Source organism: Danio rerio, chromosome 14 (genome assembly GCF_052040795.2).
Source record: "Danio rerio strain M-AB ecotype USA chromosome 14, GRCz13ab, whole genome shotgun sequence".
Lineage (NCBI taxonomy): Eukaryota > Metazoa > Chordata > Actinopteri > Cypriniformes > Danionidae > Danio > Danio rerio.
This window is the reverse complement of record NC_141034.1, coordinates 49,651,222-49,675,062: the sequence shown is the minus strand read 5'-3', so window position 1 is coordinate 49,675,062 and position 23,841 is coordinate 49,651,222. Positions and strand designations below refer to the sequence as shown.

General features: G+C 36.5%; 2 protein-coding genes across 2 annotated transcripts in view; one reads left to right on the top strand and one right to left on the bottom strand.

Moving 5' to 3' along the window:
• The window catches only part of si:ch211-168f7.5, a 29,614-nt gene extending 22,097 nt beyond the window's left edge, over window positions 1-7,517 (top strand). The window contains exons 3-4 of the mRNA XM_087282009.1: window positions 1,363-1,563; window positions 4,852-7,517. Coding sequence (XP_087138135.1) covers window positions 1,363-1,563; window positions 4,852-7,190 — 2,540 coding nt within the window. The 3' untranslated portion in view covers window positions 7,191-7,517. The remainder of the gene's footprint in view (window positions 1-1,362; window positions 1,564-4,851) is intronic.
• Window positions 7,518-8,944: 1,427 nt separating this feature from the next.
• Window positions 8,945-22,587, bottom strand: ttc9c (tetratricopeptide repeat domain 9C). Its single transcript, NM_200265.1, is given in 4 exon segments — window positions 8,945-9,351; window positions 15,018-15,200; window positions 18,305-18,614; window positions 22,502-22,587. Coding segments are annotated over 4 exon segments (654 nt in total). The 5' UTR covers window positions 22,514-22,587; the 3' UTR covers window positions 8,945-9,202.
• Between the last annotated feature and the right edge of the window lie 1,254 nt (window positions 22,588-23,841).

Genomic DNA, 23,841 nt, shown 5'->3' with positions numbered 1-23,841 from the left:
TCCTCCGGGTGCTCCGGTTTCCCCTACAGTCCAAAGACATGCGGTACAGGTGAATTGGGTAGGCTAAATTGTCCGTAGTGTATGAATGTGTGTGTGAATGTTTCCCAGAGATGGGTTGCGGCTGGAAGGGCATCCGCTGCGTAAAAACTTGCTGGATTCCGCTGTGGCGACCCCGGATTAATAAAGGGACTAAGCCGTCAAGAAAATGAATGAATGAATGAATTCTTGCCATAAGACTTATAGACTTACAAATGAGGACAAGGAAGCAATTTACACAACTATAAGAGCAACAATGAATGAGTGCTGTAGGCAAGTTTCAGGTCTGTAAAGTCTAAGAAGGAAAGTATTAGTAGTATTAGTATTTTTTTTTTGTCAAGATCTTTTTTTTTGTTTTTTGTCAAGATGTTTTAACCTACATCTTGAATGGTTATAAAAATATTTATAATTATTAAAAATAATAAAAAATAATTATTTTAAAAATCTTCAGTGATATTAATGATATGACGTAGTTCCGGAAACTTTCTACTCTGTTTATCCGTCTGATTGTACTGTCTGTTTCTGTTGACCATTCCCTGTCATTTAAAAGAATATCTTAATGGTGAACGTGTCAAGTATAAAAGTCTGTTTCGTGAGGTGCGGAATGCAGCGCCAGGCGAAAGTATAAATCAGCTTTAAGATGTTTTTTTTTTTTTTTCTGTAGTTCAATGGTACATCTAACCTGTCTTTAGTACTGTTCAATTTGAATACATTTATTTTACCTTTATTTTGCATTCTCTTTTTATGTGTATGCATGTTTTTGATATTGTGATACAGGTCTTAAATTTAATACTTAATGGTCTTAAAAAGTCTTAAAGTTGATATTTTGATATCTGCAGAAACCCTGTTTACAGAAAATCTATCTCTTTGCAGTTGCCTCAATTCAGTCATAATGTTGGAAAGAATACACACTTTAGCAATAACATAACACTTCAGCACTGAAACCTTAAACAAAAAGCAGAAATTCGTCAGCCAGCGGGGAAAATAAATAATCAGTGAAATGCCAAAATCTGAAGTATTTTCCTCTCAGCTTTCCAGGAGAAACGAGGCCCGCATGAAATTGTAATCCATTTCACACAAGCATATATGACTCATGAGTTTGAATGGCCGGAGGCTCAGTTTTGAAACAAATGATTCAGTGTTGACCTTTCAACTTCACCATGACACATTGTTTCTCTGTTTTTGGCAGGTCTCTCGCTTTTCTCTGGCAAACATTAACTCTGGCTTTAATGGCAGTCCCATCATTTATATCATGTGTCAGCCTGAGGCGCTGCTCGCTCTCAGCTCATCTTTCATTGTGTGGTTGTTGTTTTTTTTTGTGGTCAGGTTTTTACTCGGTCAGTGGAAGCTCACTGTCAGACTCGTGTTTCTCGGTGTCCAGCGAGGCTCCTGGAGGGTCTGTGAGAGTCGGCTGCAGGCCTCGATCTCTGGATCACAGCGCTACACACTGGAGGGAGGCTGAAGCTCACGGTGCAGACGCTTCTGAGGGAACATTGGATAAACACGACAGAAGACCCTTTTCCACTGGTACCACATTTTAATCATTAATTTGTACATTTGCATAAATGAAATAGGACAAAGATGAAAAAATTGCAGAAACCGTACAACAGCAGTAAGCATTTATTGAGGGTAAAAAACTAAAGGAGTGGTCCCCAACCCCCTGGCCATGGATCAAGTGGTACCAGGCTGCACAAGAAATCTATATTTATTTATTATCTGTGTCAAAACCATATTTTACTTTGAAAAGTGGCCATTTTCTCTTGCTTACATCTCAGTCACTTGAGTGCCAAAATTTAACCCACAAGCTAGCAAAATGACTAAGAAACAGACGTCTTTGGAAAGTTTCTTTGCGAGGGGAAAAGGCCTAGTGAAGAACCCACAAATTGCCAAGGAATGGATCCACCGCCCGGTTGTCAACAAATCAGATGGGGATCCACCTGGGGATACTCATCCAAGGCCCCCAGAGACTATGCAGCGCCACTGATTGGCGCTGAATCAAGATTTGCAAGGACATGATTTCAAGGTTCCCATAATCCTGGACCAGACTGTATCCTGAGCAGCTTCTGTGGTGGTCATGGAGGAGTGGAGAGCATGAGACTGCATGAGAACAGATGATTCTCGCTGACGGCATGCACTAAATTCCAAGGGTTTCATTACCACGACATAAAATGGGAGTGGCTCGGTCTGTGTTTGGGAAACGCCCCCTTAAAAAAAAAAACAATACTGAGAGGTCACCGATCATGCGCAGTACAGGTTATTTTTTTGCGTTGTCATTTCAAACAGGATTATTATGGATAAAGAACCTACCACGGTGGATAACGAAGGAAAAAAAAAACAATCTTACAGGTTATTTTTTGTTTTTATAATGTTATATTTTAAAGATTTCATTAGCAAAAACAGCCGACCACGTTTTACTGTAAACAATAAAGTCTCTGGGCTTTGTACTTCCATGGTAAACCACAAAATAATAATAATAATGGTTGTGGTACATTAGATTAACCGTGTTTTTTTAGTTTAAAATATGGTATTCAGTCATGTTTAAACAAATAAATACCACATTTTTCTTTTATAAACCGTGGTTAATTTTTCTTACTCTATCTTAGTTAATTAACATAAAACATATTTATTTTCTATTTTTATATAAAGTCATCATACACAAAACCCCTGGCATCAGGACAGGTATCTGATGTTACTGTATATAATATAAAAGTTATCATACATGAAACACCTGGGATCAGGACCGGTATCTGATGTTACTGTATATGATATATAAAGTATTTGACACAAAACCCCAGAGATCAGGACAGGTATCTTAAGTTATAACAGTATTAATGTAATCTGAGAGGAATCTTAAGTTAATTTGTTTAATATAACATACAATGACTTCACATGAAACACCTGCGATTAGTATAGCTATTTTAAAGTACTGCATATAAAAGGCAGTGGACATGAAACCCCTGCGATAACGTACAGGTATCTGAATTAAACGGTTGTTTTCACAATCTGCGCATAATCCGTGACCTATGCAAATTCACAGATAGGCCACGCCCACCCGATGACGTAGTAGCGGTTACGCTGTTCTGAAACCCCTGGAAAAAAGTGCCTGCCTCTCGCTGACATCCAGCTTCTCCAGCCTCCGGCACCTAAACTGCAGCTCTGAACAAGATGTTTGGCCATAGGAGAAATGGTCGTGCCTGAGCTTGGTTTCTCTCAAGTTTTTTAATTCTTCACTTTGCCCAATTGGTGAAGTTTTTTCCTCCAAGCTATCGCCACTGGCTTGCATAGTTCGAGACCCGTGGAGCTGCGCATCGATGGACTACTCCAGTGTTTGGACTCACAGCAGTGAATATTAAACCACACTTAACTTAAACACTGAAAACTGGACTGACACTGTTTCAATTCACTATAATCCTCTATGTGAAGCTGATTTGATACAATCTACATTGTAAAAGCGCTATAGAAGTAAAGGTGAATTGAATTCAATTGAATATTGAGAGCAACGCGCACATCTCAAGTTTTCAGAATGCTGAGTGCATGGTGCGTCACGTAACATCGAGTGACAGATCAGCTTTATACTTTGTATAGAATATACACATTTCGGTGGACTAATTATTTCAGCTTGCAGCAATGTTTTGTCAGCTGGCCATCCTGTAAGAAAACAGTTGATGGTAGCCTAGCAATCTACATACATCCCCACCCGCACACCCATACTGCGGTAAAATTGGCAATTGTTGACTGGTCTGCTGTGATAAAAAGGTTGGGGACCACTGAAATGAAGAACAGCCAATGTCCATAAGCATTAATTGAGACACTGGACCATAAAACCAACCAAACCGGACTAAATTTTGTTGCATAGGTTTATTTTTTGTCAAAAACACATTTTATGGGAACAATCGATTGTTGATTTTTTTATTTTTAATGCTCAAAAGTATTTGAATATTAATCAATGATCATGTTCTATTAAGAAATTTAGTAAATTTCTTTCTGTAAATAAATCAACACTTAATTCTTGATTTGAAATATACATTGCTAAAAACTTAATTAATTTGGACCATTTTAAAGGTGATTTCATAATATTTAGTTTTTTTTACCCTCAGTTTGTATTTATAAATGTAAGATTGTATACATAGAATGAACATTAAAACACAATTATACTTTTACATTGGCATTAGTTAATATGTATTATTTTTCTGACAAATGGGTAAACTCTAGTTTTTTTTTTATATTTCATGATGTTCATATCTAAATATCCCTGACAAATGTCGATAAACTATTGTTTAACTGAAAGACATTCCAGTAGATTTCTTCTGTGAATCATAGTAGAGGTATGAGAGCCTTTTTTGCTCAGAAAAAAGTTAAAGGGATAGTCCACCCTTAAGTGTTATAAAAATTTGAGTTTTTTTCCTTCTGTTGAACACAAAAGATATTTTAAAGAAAGCTGAAAACTTGACCACTGACTTCCATAGTAGGGAAAAACGTTAAAAAATTAGGGAAAAATACTATTGAAGTCAATGGTTGCAGGTTTCTAGCTTTTTTCAAAATATCAAAGTTTGTGTTCTGAAGAAACAGAAGAAACTCAAACAGAAACTTCGGAAGTGAAGAGAGAGTAAATTATGATAGAATATTTTGGGGGGCTGAATTATTCCTTTAAACAGACACAATCTAATGTAGAGAAAACTCATACATACATTACATAACATTACATACATTAAATATGTATATGTAAATAATTTAAAGCACAATTTATTGCATACGAAACAAAAGAGAATGTAAATGCTAAAACTTTCTCTTTTTTTTCTTTTTTTTTATGAACAGGGGATCTTGAGCTCAGTAGCCTCATCTTCCTGACAGACCTTTGTTCCAGTTTGGGAGGGATTCACCCTGGTTCTCTTTTACCCTCTTCCAACTCCAGTCCACAGCTTCAGCTGGACCCCAAATTTTGTGCTGACCTAGTTTCTCGGAAGACAAAAGAGGTGTACCCTTACCCTAGTCCACTCCACGCAGTGGCCCTCCAAAGCCCCCTGTTCACCACCTGCCAGGATCCTTCACCCACCCGCCTGTCCCCCAGCCCAGAAACCGAGCAGCTTGTGGAGTCGGAGCTTGAGGAAAATCCTGTAAAAATCCAGCCTCCAGCATCTCCTTCCTTTACTCAGCTGGAGCAATACATCAACCGATTAGTCCATCAGCATCACTGCAGGGTGGCTGCAGAAGCTTCCAGTCGTGGACCCCAAATAAACATTGCAGGGACTGGTTATGAGGGTCTCCACCCAAGAAGTGCTTCCTCTTCCAGCTTGTCCGGAGGTAGCATGACTCCTTGCAAATCAATCCTGGGAAATTCGGCAAGAGTTAGTCTTAGCAGTATTGGGAAACGTGCAAGTCGCAATTCCATCAACCTCGGAAACTTGCCCTCAGTCACCGGCGAAGATTTCAACATCAGTTTCCACCTGAATCTGAATTTGAACCTCAATCCAAATCTGAACAAGACTTTAAGTGTCGATGCTAAAAATGTGAAGGAAGAGGTCTCGGGATCATGCGGACATCTTTCTGCAAATATAGTCACGCCAACTGCATCTCCGTCTTCTTCAACATCCACCATTACTACTACTCCAAACTGGAGCAGGAGACCAAGGATCTCCACCTGCCCTTCTTCGGTGAGCAATCGAGGGTCTCTGGAGATTCCTGGGAAATCTTTTGGGTCAGTGGGATTCTCTAAATCTTTGGATTGGAGTGGAGCCTCAAGGGAAGAAGCAGAAGGTTGTCCTCCAATTAAAGCTTTGGAAAGTCCTCCCAAACTCAATGAGGACTCAGCAGTTGTCTGCGAGATCTCTCGTGTTTCAGGCTTGCCGAGGTCTGTAGTTCTTGGATTGATGGAGGAAGGAGTGGAGCTGGATACCGAATGTTTTGGGAGTGAACGAGAAAGAGGTGTAGGCTCTTCTTCTCCAAGTGCCATTCCTACAATGCAATCCACTCGGTCTTCATTTCAGCATTCGTTTGGGTTAGATCGAACACCACAGTCGAACACCTGGACTGGACAAGATTACATATCTCAACAGCATCGCCTACAAGTTTCCCATTCGGACTGCCATTCAACATTGACGTCGCAGTCAGGAAGCCCTCGTTCAGATAATTCAGGTCCCACTCCTCGGTCTTCTCCAATCCTGCCTTTCCCACATAATCAATCAGACCCAGGATCCTCCCCAGGCTCTTCCCACACCAGGGTCCACTCTCCTCCAAGGCTACTCTCGAATTCACCCTTCACCCCTGCTCAGTTATCAGTATTTCGCCGTGACTCTCCATCCCAGTGCTCTCTTCCACGCTTTCACCCTTGCAGTTCCCCATTGGAGGGTCCGATTCGGCCTCGTGGAGGTTCCCTTAGACAGAACACTGGAGCGGGATGGAGACCTCAGGATAGAGGCTGGAGGAGGAGCGGCGATGGGGAGCGACTTTACCAGGGTAAACATGCCTCCAGAGAACTTATCCGAGCTTCAACAGTTAGTAGCTATTCGGGAAGAGACTATGGCTCCGGGTGGGAGGATGAAATGAGTACTCAAACTCCTAAAAAAGGTGGGAAATTTTGGAAAGGCTTTGAAACTCGATTTTGGGGGCGAGAAGAGGAAGATGACGATGATGAAGATGAGAGAGATGTGAGAGCTGGAGGATTCAGCTGGAGGCACACTTCGCTAAAGGAAACTTCATCTAGTAGGCAGGATCACAGAGGAAATAACTCCAAAAAGAAAGGCACGAGTTGGGACAGTCGGAGCTCAAGCCTCCGCTTGTCTAGAAGAGCATTATTTCGAAGCGAGTCTCAGGGAATTCTGGAGCCACACTCGCAGAAGCGGGACAGCAATCAGTGGCGTTCATCGTTTGAGATCAGCCGTGCAGGACGAGGCTCGGAGCGTGCTCGAAATCTTGTTCGGAAGGAGGAGAAACATCACTCTTCTACTGCAAGTCTTTTCCACCTCTCTCGCTCTCAGAGTTTGGAGGGAAGCAGTCATTCGCTTTCTCCTCTTTCGTCTCCATCGCTCTCGCCTTCGCCTCCACCTTCAGCTCCTCTCACGCGCTCCAGATCCTTCCGCGACCTCGGACGGAAAGTGTTTGGCTCCATGAGGTCCCTCAGTTTCAATAAAAACCACAAGTCAAAGAAGAAGGACTAAAGACTTTTTTTTTTTTAAATGGGCGAAACCAAGCTGCCAACTTTTTTTTCCCAGCCCGATATTCTCTTTCTGCTCGTTTTAGATGCTTCTGCATGCCATGCTGTGCTGTGTCTCTGTGCACTCTTATGGTCATAGTGGTGCTGGTGTTGTTTTTACAATCAACATATATTATGCTTCAAGAAGCATTTTAAAGTATTTGCTGACCAAATACAAAAAGAGATTTTGTTTGAACTCATACTCAGGACTTTGAAAAAAAAAAGGTAACTTGAAATGATTGTTGAAGTGCTGAAACATGATTAAATATTAATAAAAGTATTTACAGTTTAATATGACGTGCTTGGCAATGACATATGTTGGTGCTGCTGAGTGAAGTGTTTTAGCACAATAGGATTATTAAAAATCTGCTGTCGTAGTTTATATCATTCAATCCTTTTTCTTCAGCTAAATCTTTATTTCAGGAGTTACCAAAGTGGAATAAACTGCCAACTATTCCAGCATATTTTTTACGCAGCGGATACCCTTCCAGCTGCAACCCATCACTGGGAAACACCCATACAAACTCATTCACACATGCCTTCATACACTATGGACAATTTAGTTTATTCAATTCACTTATATCGCATGTCTTTGGATTCTGGGGGAAACTCATACCAAAACAAGGCGAGCCGGGACTCGAACCAGCAACCTTCTTGCTGTGAGGGACAGTGCTAACTACTGAGCCACGGTGCCAGCTTATATTAAATATCTTACAACGCAAACATGCGTTTTTATAGTTTTTGTTTTGTTTTTAGTCCAAAATAAGCAAAAAAATAATTATGTGCCAATTGTTTTCTGTTTGAAATAAGATTATTTTACTTACCCATTGGCATCTAGCTTCTTTCAAGAAATAAAAACTTAAATTTGACTGAAAACAAAACAATATTTGTACTTGTCAAGAAAATGCCTCGATTCTAAAGGGTCACGAAACACCAAAACGCATTTTTTGAGATGTTGACAGATATATTGAGATATATATGTCCCTGTTACTAAAAACATTTGGTTGTTTTTACGTTGTTTAAAGCAAATTCGTACTTCAGTTTTTTTTTTTAAACTGGAAGCTGCGTCACGGCAATGAGATCCTTGTGTAAATTCCAGCATAGAGATTGGCTGTTTGTACTGGCCCATACAGAGTGAAGACGAATTGTTCAGAGACATCGGTTGTCAGTGTTGCATTTACAAATGTGCTGCAATGAAGGTTTTGTTTTCATGTCCCTGCGGTGAGACATACCTTAGTCAAAATGATTTAGTTACTAAGTTTACAGTAATATCACTATAAGATATAATCCTCCACTAACACACAGCACACACAGTTCTCAGATCCATTGTAAATGCTGCTCTCCAAATCAATGTCTATCTACCCCGTGTCTATGTTTGTAGTGCACATACTGAAACTCCCCTGTTTATGCAAACCCTTCCCCCTTTCACCACTTGACACTCCCACCTAAACAAAGTTGGAATCACCCTTTTTCAAACTCCTTTTTCAATCACCCTGCTGAGACAGTGGGGCTGTGTTTGTGTGTGTGTGTGTGTGTGTGTGGGGGGGGGGGGGGGGGGGGGGGATTTTTTGGAGCATTTCCATGATAATATTACAATAATCCACTAACAACCTAAAAGCATCAAGTTTGTTGTAAATGAATTAATTATGTGTTGAATTCTTTCAAAAAATATTTATTATGATAAACAAACAAAAAAATACACAGCTGGAAGCAACCGAATGCAAAACAAGCAGCTGGACATCATATTTATTACCAGACTACAATGCATTTCAAGTGCATTAAAATTCTCTTTCAAGTCGCCACGTTGCACCAGATTTCAGCCACAAATTTAGTCTTGTCATGTGACACCAGTGAATGGCATATGCAGCAAATTACCCACAGCCCGAGGCAAAACATCCCACTTCCTTTGGGATGCTGTCAGCTCTTTAAGCTCTTTGTACTTGACGGATACTCCTGCTGAGTCGTGTATTAGTCCATTTAGACCAGTTCCCGGGTCTTCTCCTCTGCTATCTGCTCCTCGGCTTGTTTTTGTTTGCTGAACATACCTTTATACAGCGCCTTCTCCTTTTGGTAGTCCTGGCTGAGTCTTTCCTCCACTCGCTGCAGCTGCTTCTTTACATCGGCATCTGAAATGAATGTCATCATTAGTTCAATCAAAGCACTGAAGTGAACTGTGAATGTAGATGTAAAACTGAGCGGTTCAATCGAAGGCTGCAAAGCGGAGGTGTTTGATCTTACAAGCTCGGTAGGAAAATGGATGAATCCACAAAATTTAATAACACAGCATTACGTAACAGGCTGAAAACTCCACAGCAGCTGTGTCCCTTGTGAAAACTGGAGCTGAAATCCCTGACAGCTTATTAATTAGACCAATAGTTCCCAACCTTTTTCTTCAGGCAAGCTTTTTTTATTCTAGTTTTTTAAAATTGTATGCATATTTTAAAATTAGCAAACATGTGCAGGTATTCAACAGACAAGTAAGGTTTATACCTGCTAATATTAAGATGCAATTTCATCAATGCAATCACAGGTGGCCAAATAATTCCCAGTCACACGTTTCTACTGTCTACTTTCTACCAGTTCTCTGATGAGGGAGGATCTGTATGTACTTTGGCTTTCTCTTAGCATTACGTTTAATACTGCGAAAGCTGGGCTACCTATAGCAGAATTTCTGCGATTTACATTTCATTATCAACATACAAACTTTATTAAAAGTACCATATTAATTAAATACGCTTTAGGAATATGTTACACATTGGTTAATGAAATTTAAGAATTTCTTTTGCTTTCAACTTTAAGCCTTCACACTTTAGTTTTTACATGCTGTTTATATAAAAATCACTTTAACAAATATTTTTGAACATCTAAAGTAAATAAATCGTGTTATTATGCCTCTTTCGAATTAAATTATTAGGCTAGGCAAACTGATCTCATGGAATTGATCAAACAAAAAGACTGCGGTCTCTGATTTAAGTAGAATAACGTTACGATTATTAAAACACATTAATCTATACGTCTAACGTTACACACAAGAAATGATAAAACATTAACAAAGCTGTATCTTATGAAACGCCAGTTGAAGGGCACATAAGGTGCATTTAAGAGAAAGCAGCCAAAGCCCGTTACAGAAATCGTTGCTGTAAAATATGTAAGTTCAGCAAAAGAAAAAAACAAATCAGGACAGGAAGGAGAACATTCTGCTTTATTTATCTCCTTTTAAACAAAAGCAATCAGCCAAACACACAGGATCAGTGTAATATTACATTATTTACGATTATAAATAAATTTGAAAACGTATCTCTGCAATCTGCCAAATAAATACACCCAAGAACAACAACAACAAAAAAAAAAGGTTAAAAAGTCTAAAGACTGACTGTTAGATACACAAAAAATTAATTAGATATCATGTTTTAACAACAGAGATGCAAGAAATTAGATCCAGCGGCAGGTCCTGTGATGGTCTGGCCAATATAAAGCTTTGCTTGGGAGGGGGAGCCGTTCTCGGAGCTGCTGCTGACAGCCTGGAGCTTCCAATATTTTTAAACACGTGCTATCCTTATACATCAATTGCCAATTTAACTTTAAAATATCTATATTCTCACTTGAAAAACTCGGAAAACTTGATTTTGTGGTATAATTAATGAGTATTTTCCTAATTTTGTGGATTCCCGTCTGCCTTTAACAGTCCTCATCGGTTTCCTGTGCAGCACATGCAAGTTGCTATGTTAATTATAAACGTGTAGCGCATTTATTTTGAACTGTGATCAAAACAGTCTGGAACTACCTGTGTGTTTCAATGAAAATAATGCACACCCTCCAGCCAATCAGAATCAAGAATTTCAACAGAACATGAATCTAAACAGCAGGCTTATCAAGTTTATAAATACACCAGCCTATTAATAATTATTTGCAACAGTTTTAATGTTGCCCCCACTTCTTGTATGTTAACTACATTACCTAAAGGAACCTCATTGCAAAATGTGACCAAATCTTCTTTTGTTTGTGTGTGGCCATGTTTTTACAGATGTCGGTCTATAAAGACAAGGACACCTTGGACTTAAATATAGCTAATGCAATAAAGGGAATGCAGAGGTCCTGTGACATGTTTTCAACTATTTTTAACTCCACATTCACTTCACTCAAGGAATAACAGACTAGTTTAGACCAGTTTTAAGTGTAGTTTGTTAAAATGTAATTAGTTACAGTAATTAAATTACTTTTCCTTTAAAAACGTAAAGGATTACTTTTTCAATGTAGAAGAAATTACAGTAACTAATTACATTTTAACAAACTACAATAGTTGTGCTTGCCTTAAATACTGTCTATGAATTCAACAGCTCTGTATAAAGCAATTCAGAGAATAAATTGTGATGAATAGTTCTATTTTTCAACTAAAGGCTACATTTCGTCACCTTACAATTATAAGGTTCTTTCTGACATTTTTGTCAAAACTGAGTTACTGACATATTCTTATTAATTGAAAACATTTACATTATTATTTACATTATGGGATGCTTTTTTTATATATAAGTTTTTACATTTTAAGGCTTTTTATTTAAAAAACAAATGTTACACACATACTGTTTGGTATGCAATGCAAAAACTTTAAAGCTCAATATCTCATTATAACCTTACAATTCCAAGGTGATGATTTATCTAAACCAGTGATGCCCAAACTAGGGCCCACGGGCCAATTTGACGCATGATAACCTTTGATTTGGCCCACCATTCCCCAATCTGAGATGAGAGTGAGAATAATGGGTAAGGTTCGGGTGAATGCCTTCAACAGAGATCATCACTAATTTAACATAACCTTATGTTTGATTAAAGAACTACAAAAAGCATAGTGAAATTAAATGTCTCAATTAAGTGTTGTGAATTAATTACATTTTTAAAACTTTTAGATGTTTTAAACATTTTTAGATGTTGACATATATAGTATATGTGTGTGGAACGTTGCTAAAACCACACTTATAGGACACATATTTCACTATCGGGAGAAAAATGGCTCTTTTTGTAAATAAAAACCATGGAACTCCATTGTGTTATAGATGAGCTTGTTTATGGTTTTATTGTTTATAAGTACAGTATTATAAAAAAAAGTAATTATGTGATTAAATAGTGTTAGGGGTCCATACACAAAGTGCTGAAACCCTATTGTTTTTATTAAGAATTTTATTACTTTTTATTTTTATTATTATTCTGCCTTAGATTTATTGGTCAGACCAAACCCTAAGTCCGAGAGAGCTCAAAATAGTTAGATGGTAGTACTCCGGTACACTAAAACTAAAAGTTTAGACCAGTGGTATCCAAACTCAATCCTGGAGGCCCGGTGTCCTGCATATTTTAGTTCCTACCCCAATTAAACACACCTGAACCAGCTAATCAAGCTCTTTCTAGGTATACTAGACTTCTAGGCAGGTGTGTTGGAGGAAGTTGGAGCTAAACTATGCAGGACACCGGGCCTCCAGGACCCCTGGTTTAGACATTTTGGCCACCATTTGTCATAGACTCAAAAACTTGACTTTTTTGAATCTCTGGGTCACCCCGAACAAAAGTGCACAGGCGCACTTTTGGCTCTATGGCACACCTTTTGAAGTTGTAATTAATTGTATAGTACACACAGTTTTGCACAGCCGCACAAATTTCTGATCATATGATAGGCCTGCTCATACTGAACACTTTGACACTAAAACCACCGCGTACACTCAAACCATTCATTAAATATTCATCAATATGTAAAAAAATACTTTTGCAAACTAATCTCTGGTTTTCAGCTCAATTGCAACGAAACTAGTGTTGTTAGAATCTCTGGACTGAGTAGATCAATAATTATCAAACAAAAGTTGATCTTTCCACTTTGAATAGCTGTAGCAGGCTCATTTACAAAAGGGGCATATCCACAAGAACCTACATGTCTGTAAACCCATAAAGAAGACTCAAAACGTCAGAGAATTTTAGTGAACACGTGGCACATGAATGTAAACAAGCATGCAAAACTTTGTGGAGAAATGGAAATAGGTGGCGCTATAATAGTTGAAAAGGTCTTAAAAACACAGTGTTTCAATGACTGTTGATGCTCAATACAGTGATTCAATTACCATTTCAGCCACTAGATGGATCAACTTGAAGTTTGGCATGCAGTGTCTTTGCTCAAAGTGGAGTGACAATAAAATGACTGTCATTAGCCAATTAAATTTGAGCAGCCATTAAACACAGTTAATGATGGCTGATCAGAATTTATCTTGGTGGGCATGTTGGACTCAAGGGCCTAGAGGTCTTTTGAGAGAAATTTTGAGAGAAATCATCCACTAGGGGGCAATTTTTAATTTTTTGGGTTTGTGTAATTAAACATTCGTTAACTTAATCTATAAACTCTAATACTCTTATCATATATTTCATTGTTGAATAAACTACTTACAGACTGATAAACCTTAAACTTCTAAAACGCTTAACTCCAATAATTGCTCCTTGCAGCTAGATTTTTCTATTTATTTTAAAATATTATTAAATTAGTAAGTTACCATGGCAAATAATTTAATGCAGTTTGGTATATTTAGCTTCGGCCCACCACCCTCAATCAAGTTTGGTTTGTGTCTCTTCATAAGAAAAGGTTTGGGCACCCCTGATCTAGATGATTACACATGCTTTGTGTATTGCTCAATTAATTAAGAGACAAAGCAGTAATTAGTTGATTTACATTTGTTCATATTTTGTTATTCAAATATTTTTAATTTCCCAGAGATGGGTTGCGGCTAGAAGGGCAGCCGCTGTGTAAAAACTTGCTGGATAAGTTGGCAGTTCATTCCGCTGTGGCGACCCCAGATTAATAAAGGGACTAAGCAGACAAAAAAATTAATGAATGAAATATTTTTCTAAATTATTCACCAAAAGAAGGTTAAATCTGTCCAACAGCTGCACATGCTTAAGAAAATAGGTACTACACAGCACAAAATGCTTTTCTTAATTAGATTTTATGTCTTATTTCTAGTAAAAATAGCTAAAAATTCTTTAATCAAGAATAATTTTCAAGACAAGTAAAACATAATGTCTTGTTTTCAGAAACAATGTATAAAAAATAAGTGAGTTTATCCTTAAAACAAGCAAAATAATCTGCCAATGGGGTAAAAAAAAAAATCTTATGTCAAAAGGAAAAACAAGATTATTTGAAGTAGATAAAAAAAAATTGAATTAGGAAAAGCCTTTTTTTTTGCAGTGTGATAAATGTATGACCATATATAAAATATGATTTTAGTACCTTGAAATGTTTTGTGTTTTGATACACGTTTAACTTTACTTAAGGATTGATTTTAAAAGGCCCTGTTTGTTAAATTTAAACATCTGTGTCTTGAGACTTATAGTTATTCTATGTCGTATTGAGTCAAGTAGTTAAATTATTATGTACTAAAAATACTTTTCAGCCAAATGTTATTTAAATAAAGTGTTAATCATAAAATTAGAAATTAATTACTTTTTAAAGTAACTTGCTGTGCGCTGGTAGCAGTTACAGTAGAAATTTGTTTTAAGTATAAGGTAGGATAAGGCATAAACAATCAGAATTTATTCTTTATAATTATAAAAAGACCGCCAATATATTATTAATTAGCCACTAGGTAATACTTAATACTAGAGTATTACCAAAATATTAGGCAGATAGAAAGTAGTAAGAGTCAAGGAAAAGCACAATGTCATTAAAACTCAATCAGACCTTTAAAAGCTCTGGCGACCTCTGGTGTGAATGGGGAAACCATATAGGGAAAAAAAACCCATGTGTGATTTGTGTGTGATTCACCGTTAGGTTTCCCTCTGCTGGCCTGTGTAAGGTACTGTCGCGCCGCAGGAGCATCGCCCAGCTCTAGTGAAGCTACACCGGCTCTGTAGAGGGCTTTAGTATCAGCAGGCCTCCAGTGGAGCACCTTCAGACTGTACTCCAGCACACGTGTGTAGTCCACCAGCTCTCGCTGCAGTAAACATGCTGAGACACATAACACACACACACACACACACACACAATGAGTAATGAGGAGAACGCCGTCTTATGCAGAATGAGTCTGGAAGATTTTCAAATTAGCCAAATCTCTTATGCTGACACACACTCACCTCACACACACACACACACACACACACACACACACACACACACACACACACACCTGATGAGTAATAGGGAGGACGCTGTATTTTGCATAATCTAAATTGATTCTGGAAGATTTTTAAATGAGCCAAATCTCTTAGACATAGCAATTAGGGTTTCTGCAGGTTTCACCAAATCAAATCTAAGACTTTTTAAGACCATAAAGAATTAAATTTCAGACTTCATTAGGGCTAAACACAAATGATTTTTAATGCCCAGCAGAAATAAAATCTAATTATTAATTTCCTAGCCACATATTTTTAAATAATGTGTTAAAACCAATCAGACCTTAGCTGTTTACATACTTTTTTAAACTTAATTGAAAAAAAAAACTCTTTAAAAACTAAATGTTTACACAACAGACTATTATAATATTGGTTATGAACAGTTTTGCTAAAAGTTGAGATGTATTAGGTGGTTGGATGTGGGTCAGATTGATTGGGTAGCTTTACATGAACAAGGTAAAATTAAGACCTGTGAATTTAAGACGTTCGAAGGCCTAAAATTTTGTTTTTGAAGTGTAATACTTTTTAAGACCATGCCGATACCCCGGTAATGAGGAGAACGCTGTCTTTTGCATAACCTAAAATGAGGCTAAAAGAAATGAGCCAAATCTCTGATGCGTACCAAGGCTGCATTTCTTTTTATTATTTTTCTTATGCCAAAATCATTAGAATGTTACATACCGATCATACTTCATGACAACATGTTGTACCTTTCGAACTGTAAATATATGAAAACTTAATTATTGATTAAAATGTGCATTGCTTAGAACCTACTTTGGACAATGTTCAAGTCAATTTTCTCAATATATATATTTTAAATCCCAGATTTTCAAATAGTTGTATCCTGACCAAATATTGTATATATCCTAATAGGAGAGAGAGGTATGCATTTTGATTTGTCCAATTAATAATACTATGATAATGCCTGGCCAAAGTTAATTCCTCACCTACTCAGTAAAGAAATGTTTATAAGCAAGGTTAGAACATAAACTTAATGTTGGTGTGCTTAAAAGAACCTGCAAAATGATCACATATACCCATACAATACATAACACCAACAACACATACAATTAAAAACATGATTATTCACCCTCCTCCTTTTTTCAATATTTCACAAGTGATGTTTAATAGAGCAGAGGGGTTTTGACAGTATTTCCTATTGTATGTGTCTTTTCAAAAAGTTGAATTTCTTTTGGCTTAGCTGGAATATCTCTTTTTATTATCAAAACCACTGTTGTCCTATAACTTGCCTAGTTAACTTAAAGGTGCTGTATGTAAGTTTTTGACTCTTCCAAAGCATAAAATATCATAATGTTTTTGAGAAACATGCCAAGTGAACATTCCTGTTTATCTGAAAAACAATGCTGAAGTCAGATATTCTGCTTTGAAAATGTGCAATAGGTGCCGGAACATTTGTCTGAGTTTAGCCAATTATATTTCAGCACCCCAGGTTGCCTTGGGGAAAAAAACTCTTATTTCATTCATTCAGACAGAAAAGCTCTAAGTATGTGTCTGTGACTGAAATGCGACCTCTGGTGGACATGAGCAGACTCGCAGATTCACATGAGGTTATTAATTAGCATGTAATATAAATATTACGAAGGTAAACTTTAGGTGAGCAGGTTACATTGTAACCCCGTGTCCTAACAACACGCTACGTGACGAGATTTGCAGTTATGTGCAATTTGGCTGTTTGTACCACCAGACGAAACACGACAGAAATTGTAATACAGCCATTCAGAAGTACAGAATATACGTGCATTCACTCACGAAATGGTAAGGTTTCTAATCTAATTATACATATTAACACTCTTTAACATTATTAAATGTACATGACGAATGATTGATATGTGTTAGCTTGCACTGAGTCACAGTTCTGAAGCTAAATTTCAAACAGTTTATTTTATTTTTAAGATCAGAGGTGAACTATCTGCTGGTGCTTTAAGTATTTGGCAATAAATGTCATGTAAAATGGCCTTCAAACTCACATTATTAGCATTTAACACTGAATAACGCACATGAGGTGTACCTGAGGGGATCATTGTCAGTTGTCTGTTGTTCAGCTGCAAGAAATAGAAAACGTTTCTAATATATAAATTTGAGGTGTTCGTTAGAACAAAAACTGCTTTTAATACGGGAAATATTCCTTCTATCACGTGCCGTTGCTTTTAATTAGAACATGATTTAAATTAGCGTTTAGGCTCAATCGTAAGACTCTGTTGGTCGTTAATCTGGCAACATGCTCTTGCATTTGTTTTGATCCAGGAGTGCAATACCTAGTTCAACCACTGGGAGTCAAACTTACATACTGCACCTTTAATTGACCAAGTTGAATACTAGTATCTTGCAAAATAACTAGTAAAATATTATGCATTAATCCAAGCATGGCATGAAAAAATTATATGAGAAATTAGTTTAAAATGTGTGGAAAAAAAATCTTTCCATTAAACAACACTTCGGGAATATTTTTAAAACTACTAACTAAAACTTAAGACTAATAATTACTCTTCAAATACAGTGCTGCTCAACATAATTGAGTACACCCCATTTTAAATATGAATATTTTTATCCATTTCTTAGTGAATATTAGTAACATATAACAGATTTATTAAACAGATATATTTATTAAAAAGAATATTTTAGACACCAAACATCTTTAGAAACAAAGATAACACATTTAAATTTTGGAAAAAATACAACCTACAAAATTGTATACATTTTTAGTTTCTCTTGTATTTTGCTTTTTATACATTTTTTTATTTCATATTTTTAATATTAATCTGGGCATACTAATTTTGTACCGCTATCGTAAGTAATCTTGTTAGCTTCAATCTAATGTAAATCCACAAATATAATATTGTAAGGCATCTTTTAGATAATATTAATCTAAATGAGAGATTTGTGAGGGGTGTAAATCAAGTTTTTGCAAGAAACACAAACCTGCTAGATTGTTATAGCAGTCTATCTGCGTGCTCCTCAGCAGCTCGTCCTGCTCCTGGTTGAGTTTGGGCACCGGAGCCCCGAAGCCCTGCATCACAGAGTTTACCTCAGAGTCCAGACTGCGCAGGACCAGCAGAGCTCGATGGTAGCGGCCAATAGCAGAGCGCACGTTTCTCCCCCGATAGAAAGCATTGCCCTCCGTCTTTAACCGGACGGCCTCCTGGAGCTGAGAGTCCAAACGGGAAGCAGACGATCCTCCGGCAGCCCCCAAACACGATGACCCATCATCCCCTGCAGGAGGATCTGCAACCTGAAACACACAGTGATGAAAACCGACTGCATTATTAAAGGTGAGACTCTGCAGGCAAAAACATTGAGATTTTTCAAGCGCCTGTCAGTTTTGAGATCTATTTTTATTAAGTGATTATTATTCAGTCTAATGTATGGTGTGTTTTATATTGTGTGTGCCTTGTGAGGATTTGCAAATCATATGCTGACAAACTGATAAGGATCTTTTCTTAATTTGCTGCCGTTTTTTTTGTAATTGCATGTATTTTCTTGGGGCATCATGGTGGCTCAGTGGTTAGCAATATCACCTCACAGCAAGAAGGTCACTGATTTGAGCCCCGACTGGGTCAGTTGGCATTTTTTTTGTGGAGTTTGCATGTTTCCCAGTGTTCGCCTGGGTTTCCTCCTGGTGCTCCGGTTTCCCCCACAGTACAAAGGCGTGCGTGACTTGAATTAACTAAATTGGCTGTAGTGTATGTGTGTAAATGAGCATGTATGTTTCCCAGTACTGGGTTGCAGCTGGAAGGGCATCCATTTTGTAAAACATATGCTGGATAAGTTGGTGGTTCATTCCGCTGTGGCGATCCCTGATTGATAAAGGGACTAAGCCAAAGGAAAATGAATGAATGAATGAATGTATTTTCTTGAAATTGCAGCATGTTAAGCTCTCTCAGCCACCATACTGTTGTCAAGACACATCCAGAATACATTTATATGTTGTTACTCCCCTCGAGTTGAATCAAAAGCTCAAGTCGTTCTTGATTTTAACTGACTTTTATTCAGACACGAGTCTTTAGTACAGGGGTGCCCAAACTTTTTCGTATGAAGGGCCAAAAATTAAATATCAACTCATCCAGCATATGTTTTTACGCAGCGGATGCCCTTCCAGCTGCAACCCATCTCTGGGAAACATCCATACACACTAATAGACTACGGACAATTTAGCCTAACTAATTCACCTGTACTGCATGTTTTTGGACTGTGGGGGAAACCGGAGCACCCGGAGGAAACCCACGCGAACACAGGGAGAACATGCAAACTCCACACAGAAATGCTAACTGACCCAGCCGAGGCTCGAACCAGCGACCTTCCTGCTGTGAGGCGACAGCACTACCTACTACGCTGCCAAATCGCCACATCATAAACAATCACATTTATTTTTTTACATTTTGCCTTGATTTACTCCTTTACACCAAAGTCCATCGTACATGGACAAATGTACATTTGAAACTAAATCTGATGAATATACACCATTTAAATCGAAACATTTAATGTCAGATTGTTTTTTGTAGCTTAACAAGAAATACTATACAATATAGGGATGTCCCGATACAACATTTTAACTTCCGATACGATACCGATATTGCAGCCATCAGTGCGAACCGATACCGATATAAATCTGATATCAGCACAAATTATGAATACTTTACTTTTACCTATTTCGTTGAGTCAAATGTATGAAAGGCTAGATCAAACTGAGAACAAGTCAGCAACAGTAAGTATGGAAAAAAACAAGTTTATTAACTATTGGTTGCATAAATGTGAACCTTTCATATAATAATATACAAAAAGAATTAAAGAATAAATATTAAGATCCTGAAAATCATCTTAATTGAATAAACAAAAATACATTTTTAAAGTGCAAAATGCTAATTAAAGGTCTCTTCAGTTATTCATTTTTTACCATCAGCAAATAGTAGAAACTGTTCCGAGCAGGAACATAAGAAAAACAATATTGTTAATTGAACAACTGCTAAAGGTGCAGTGTCCAAAATTTCAATCTTCTTGATGAATTTTTGACCAAGTTGAGCTGAAAAATGTCTCACACTGGACAGCAGAAATAAGTTATTGTTAAGTTAATAAAATGTGCAGTATGGTTAGTACAAACATTTACATGATCAGAGCTATTTCATCTGTGTTTGTATCATAAGAAGATTATGGCTGTATCAATGTTCCCAAACATTATTAATTTAAAATAATATATATTGTACATATTATATTTAACATAAAAATACTTGCAGAGGCTAGATTGACACACACCTTTTCTCCACAGCACTTGAAATAATGTGACTTTTAAGAATAATTTTATTCATCAAAATTCATTATATTTGTACATTTGCATAGATTCCACCCTACTGCCCACATGGGAAAAGTATGACAATGTAAATAAAGAGAACTGCAAACTTGTGTGCAAAGCTGACACTGTTTATCAGAGCACTTTATCTTTCTGGGCTTTTAAAAGAAGAGTTAAATACAGTTTTACATTAAATTTGAAAGGATAATCTATACATAACCCCTTCTCAAATGGGATGGTGGGCCAAATCAAAAGTTACCATGGGCCAATTTTTACCCCCGGGCCCTACTTTGGGCATCTCTGCTTTAGTATGTTTTGTACATTCTAGCCTTGCATGTCTTTATGTCTCAACAATGCCATCCGAACTATGAAAATAAAAACATAAAACTTACATTAATTAGGTGTTGTTTGCTTATTATTATAAAGTGCACATTCAACATGTAAGGAAATACAGTTATTTGGCTAATTATGCTTTAACATACTCGGTCACATACAGCAAAGCAGTTAACACAATAAGACACATAACTCACTGGCCTCTCTAACTCAAGGGGAATAAACTTGTAGGGTTACAGTTTTCTCTCTATCAAGACTATAACTTCTTGGAACTTCTTACAGGCATAATTCTCACATACATATTATTAGTGCAGCACCTCATGTGGCAGTACTGCTTGTGAAGCATCTGAGAAATATCTTGATTGCAACAATTAAATATTTCCCAAGCTAAAAAAAAAAAGAAATAGTTGACTTTTTAGTTTTAGTTTAAACTAATTGACATGCATTAACAACAAATATACATTACTTGTTTATTCTAATGATTACTCTGAACATTTGACCTATTTATTAATCTTTTAACTGTAAAGTGCATATTATAATCTGAAATATATGAGAGTTGCCTCTGATCATTCGTTTAATGGCAACTTGTGATATCCATTGTTTACCATGGTACTTACGTTGAAATCACATGCAAGTATGACTTCAAAACAACATAAGCACTATTTATTTGACTGTAAACAACGTTGTACTTTGACAGTCATTACCTGCTTATATAGAAGTAAAGTTGGTTTTATATTCGCACATTCGTTCATTTAGAAGTCTCTATATTGTTTACCATGTTACTTTGAATATTCGATTGGAATTAGCATGCAAGTGTGGCTTGAAAACAACATTAACACTGTTTATTTGACTGTGAACAATGTTGTACTTTGATAGTCATTGAGTGCTAATATGATTTCGCTATTTAGAGTTTGAATATAATACTTTAATGAAATTATATTATTAAGGGGAAAGTCCGAATGTGTGAATATAAAACCAACTTTACCTCTATCCTGCTTATACGATTTCACAATTTACTATTAGCAAATCTTACTTTTCTGAAATTGTATAATAAGGACTACTTCTGAATGTGTGAACAAAAACTTCACTTTACACTTTCAGTCCTGTCAGATCAGTGCTGGTTTGGCACGTAAATAGAAAGTTTGACCATTTAAGCAAAGTAATTATTAGTATTAATTAGTGCTGCTGGCCCTCGTTAATGGCCAGGTGTCCTCTTAAAAACATAGGCAGACCAGCTTAACCAGTCTAACAGAAGTAAACCAGTTTACAGGATTGAGTCCAGTTCATTCATTCATTAGGCTTGTATCTAAACTGGTAGATTACTCATACATTAAATCAAATCAATTGCGTACACAGATTAAGCTGGCATGCAAGTTCATATCACTAAAAAGTGACTTTTCATCAAAACAGATCATGTCTATGAGTATAAACCGCGCCCAGGACATCGTGCTGAAGCTAATATCCGCCCTTTTACTGCGTGCTAAAGAAAACCTTCTTTTTACCTTTTCGTCCATGGCGTTTAAAGCTTTATAATGGTTTCAGAGTGCGTTTAATGCAGTAAATGTTGCTGGGAGGCTAAAAAATGAGTGTTTGACGCTCTTCTTCGTGGTTGTTATGATTCCTGGGTGAAGCTCCGCAACACTGCCTCCTCCTGAACAAAACGGAAAAGCCGACTGGATCACGTGAGCTTTGATGACAAATCACATTACAGCTATGACGTCTGTCAGAGATATGCGACGGTCAGCGGTTATTTATTTATTTGTGTATACTCAAGATTATTTTGGATTGATGTTTCTAACTTTATTTCAAGGACATTTGGTACACCAATACAAATTGGGTTATATGATGTTATACTTGCTTTTGTACAAGATGGAATTGATTCAAAAACATGTTTTCTTATACAACTAATAATATTACTTGGAAAATACCATATCCATGTCAAGAAATGGGCCAAAGCTAAGCCAAATTGTGTTCATTTTATAAAGGAGATTAAACAATATGGTACTACATTATGTAACATAAAAAACAGAAAAGCTAAAAAAACATATGAGGCATTATGTAAATTTGATTGAATAAGTTTTTTTATATATAATTATTATCATTATCTTACCTATTCTTTTTTCTACCCCTGGCATGTTTATACATTGTATAACTGAAAGAATTTATTTCATCTTATTTTATTTATTTTTATTATGTTCATAACTGTTGTGAGAGTTATTCTCTTGTACTATGTTTGTAAATACTACAAAAAAAAAAAACAATAGAAAAAAAGGGTTATTTATTCATTTATTTACATATATAAAACGAAATTAATGTTAGATAACAAACACTGACAAATTTGCCGATAGTCTGTCGATTTATTAAACGTCAGCCTTTTTTTATAATGCAGGTTACATAGGTTGTGATACAGAAAAGAAAAGACAGCGCTACATAGGACAAAGATAAAACCAAAACAAAAGTAGAAATGTGAACATTGGACAATCTCCTTTCAGATGCATCTTCCTTAGACAAAGTCAAGATTGACCTGGGAGCAATTCATCAATTGCAGATTTAGAAAAAAAGTCTAATGGAAATGTATAGAAAAATTCATTATTACTAAAATATTGTGAAAACTTGTTCAACTTCTTTATATATATATATATATTATATATATATATATATATATATATATATATATATATATATATATATATATATATATATATATATATATATATATATATATATATATATATATATAAACTTGACATTAACTTTTTTTTTCTCACCACCCCATGCTAAAAGTACTTGACATTAGAGACATTTTACTTGATTTGGGTCATTTAGGTAGCCTATATCAGTT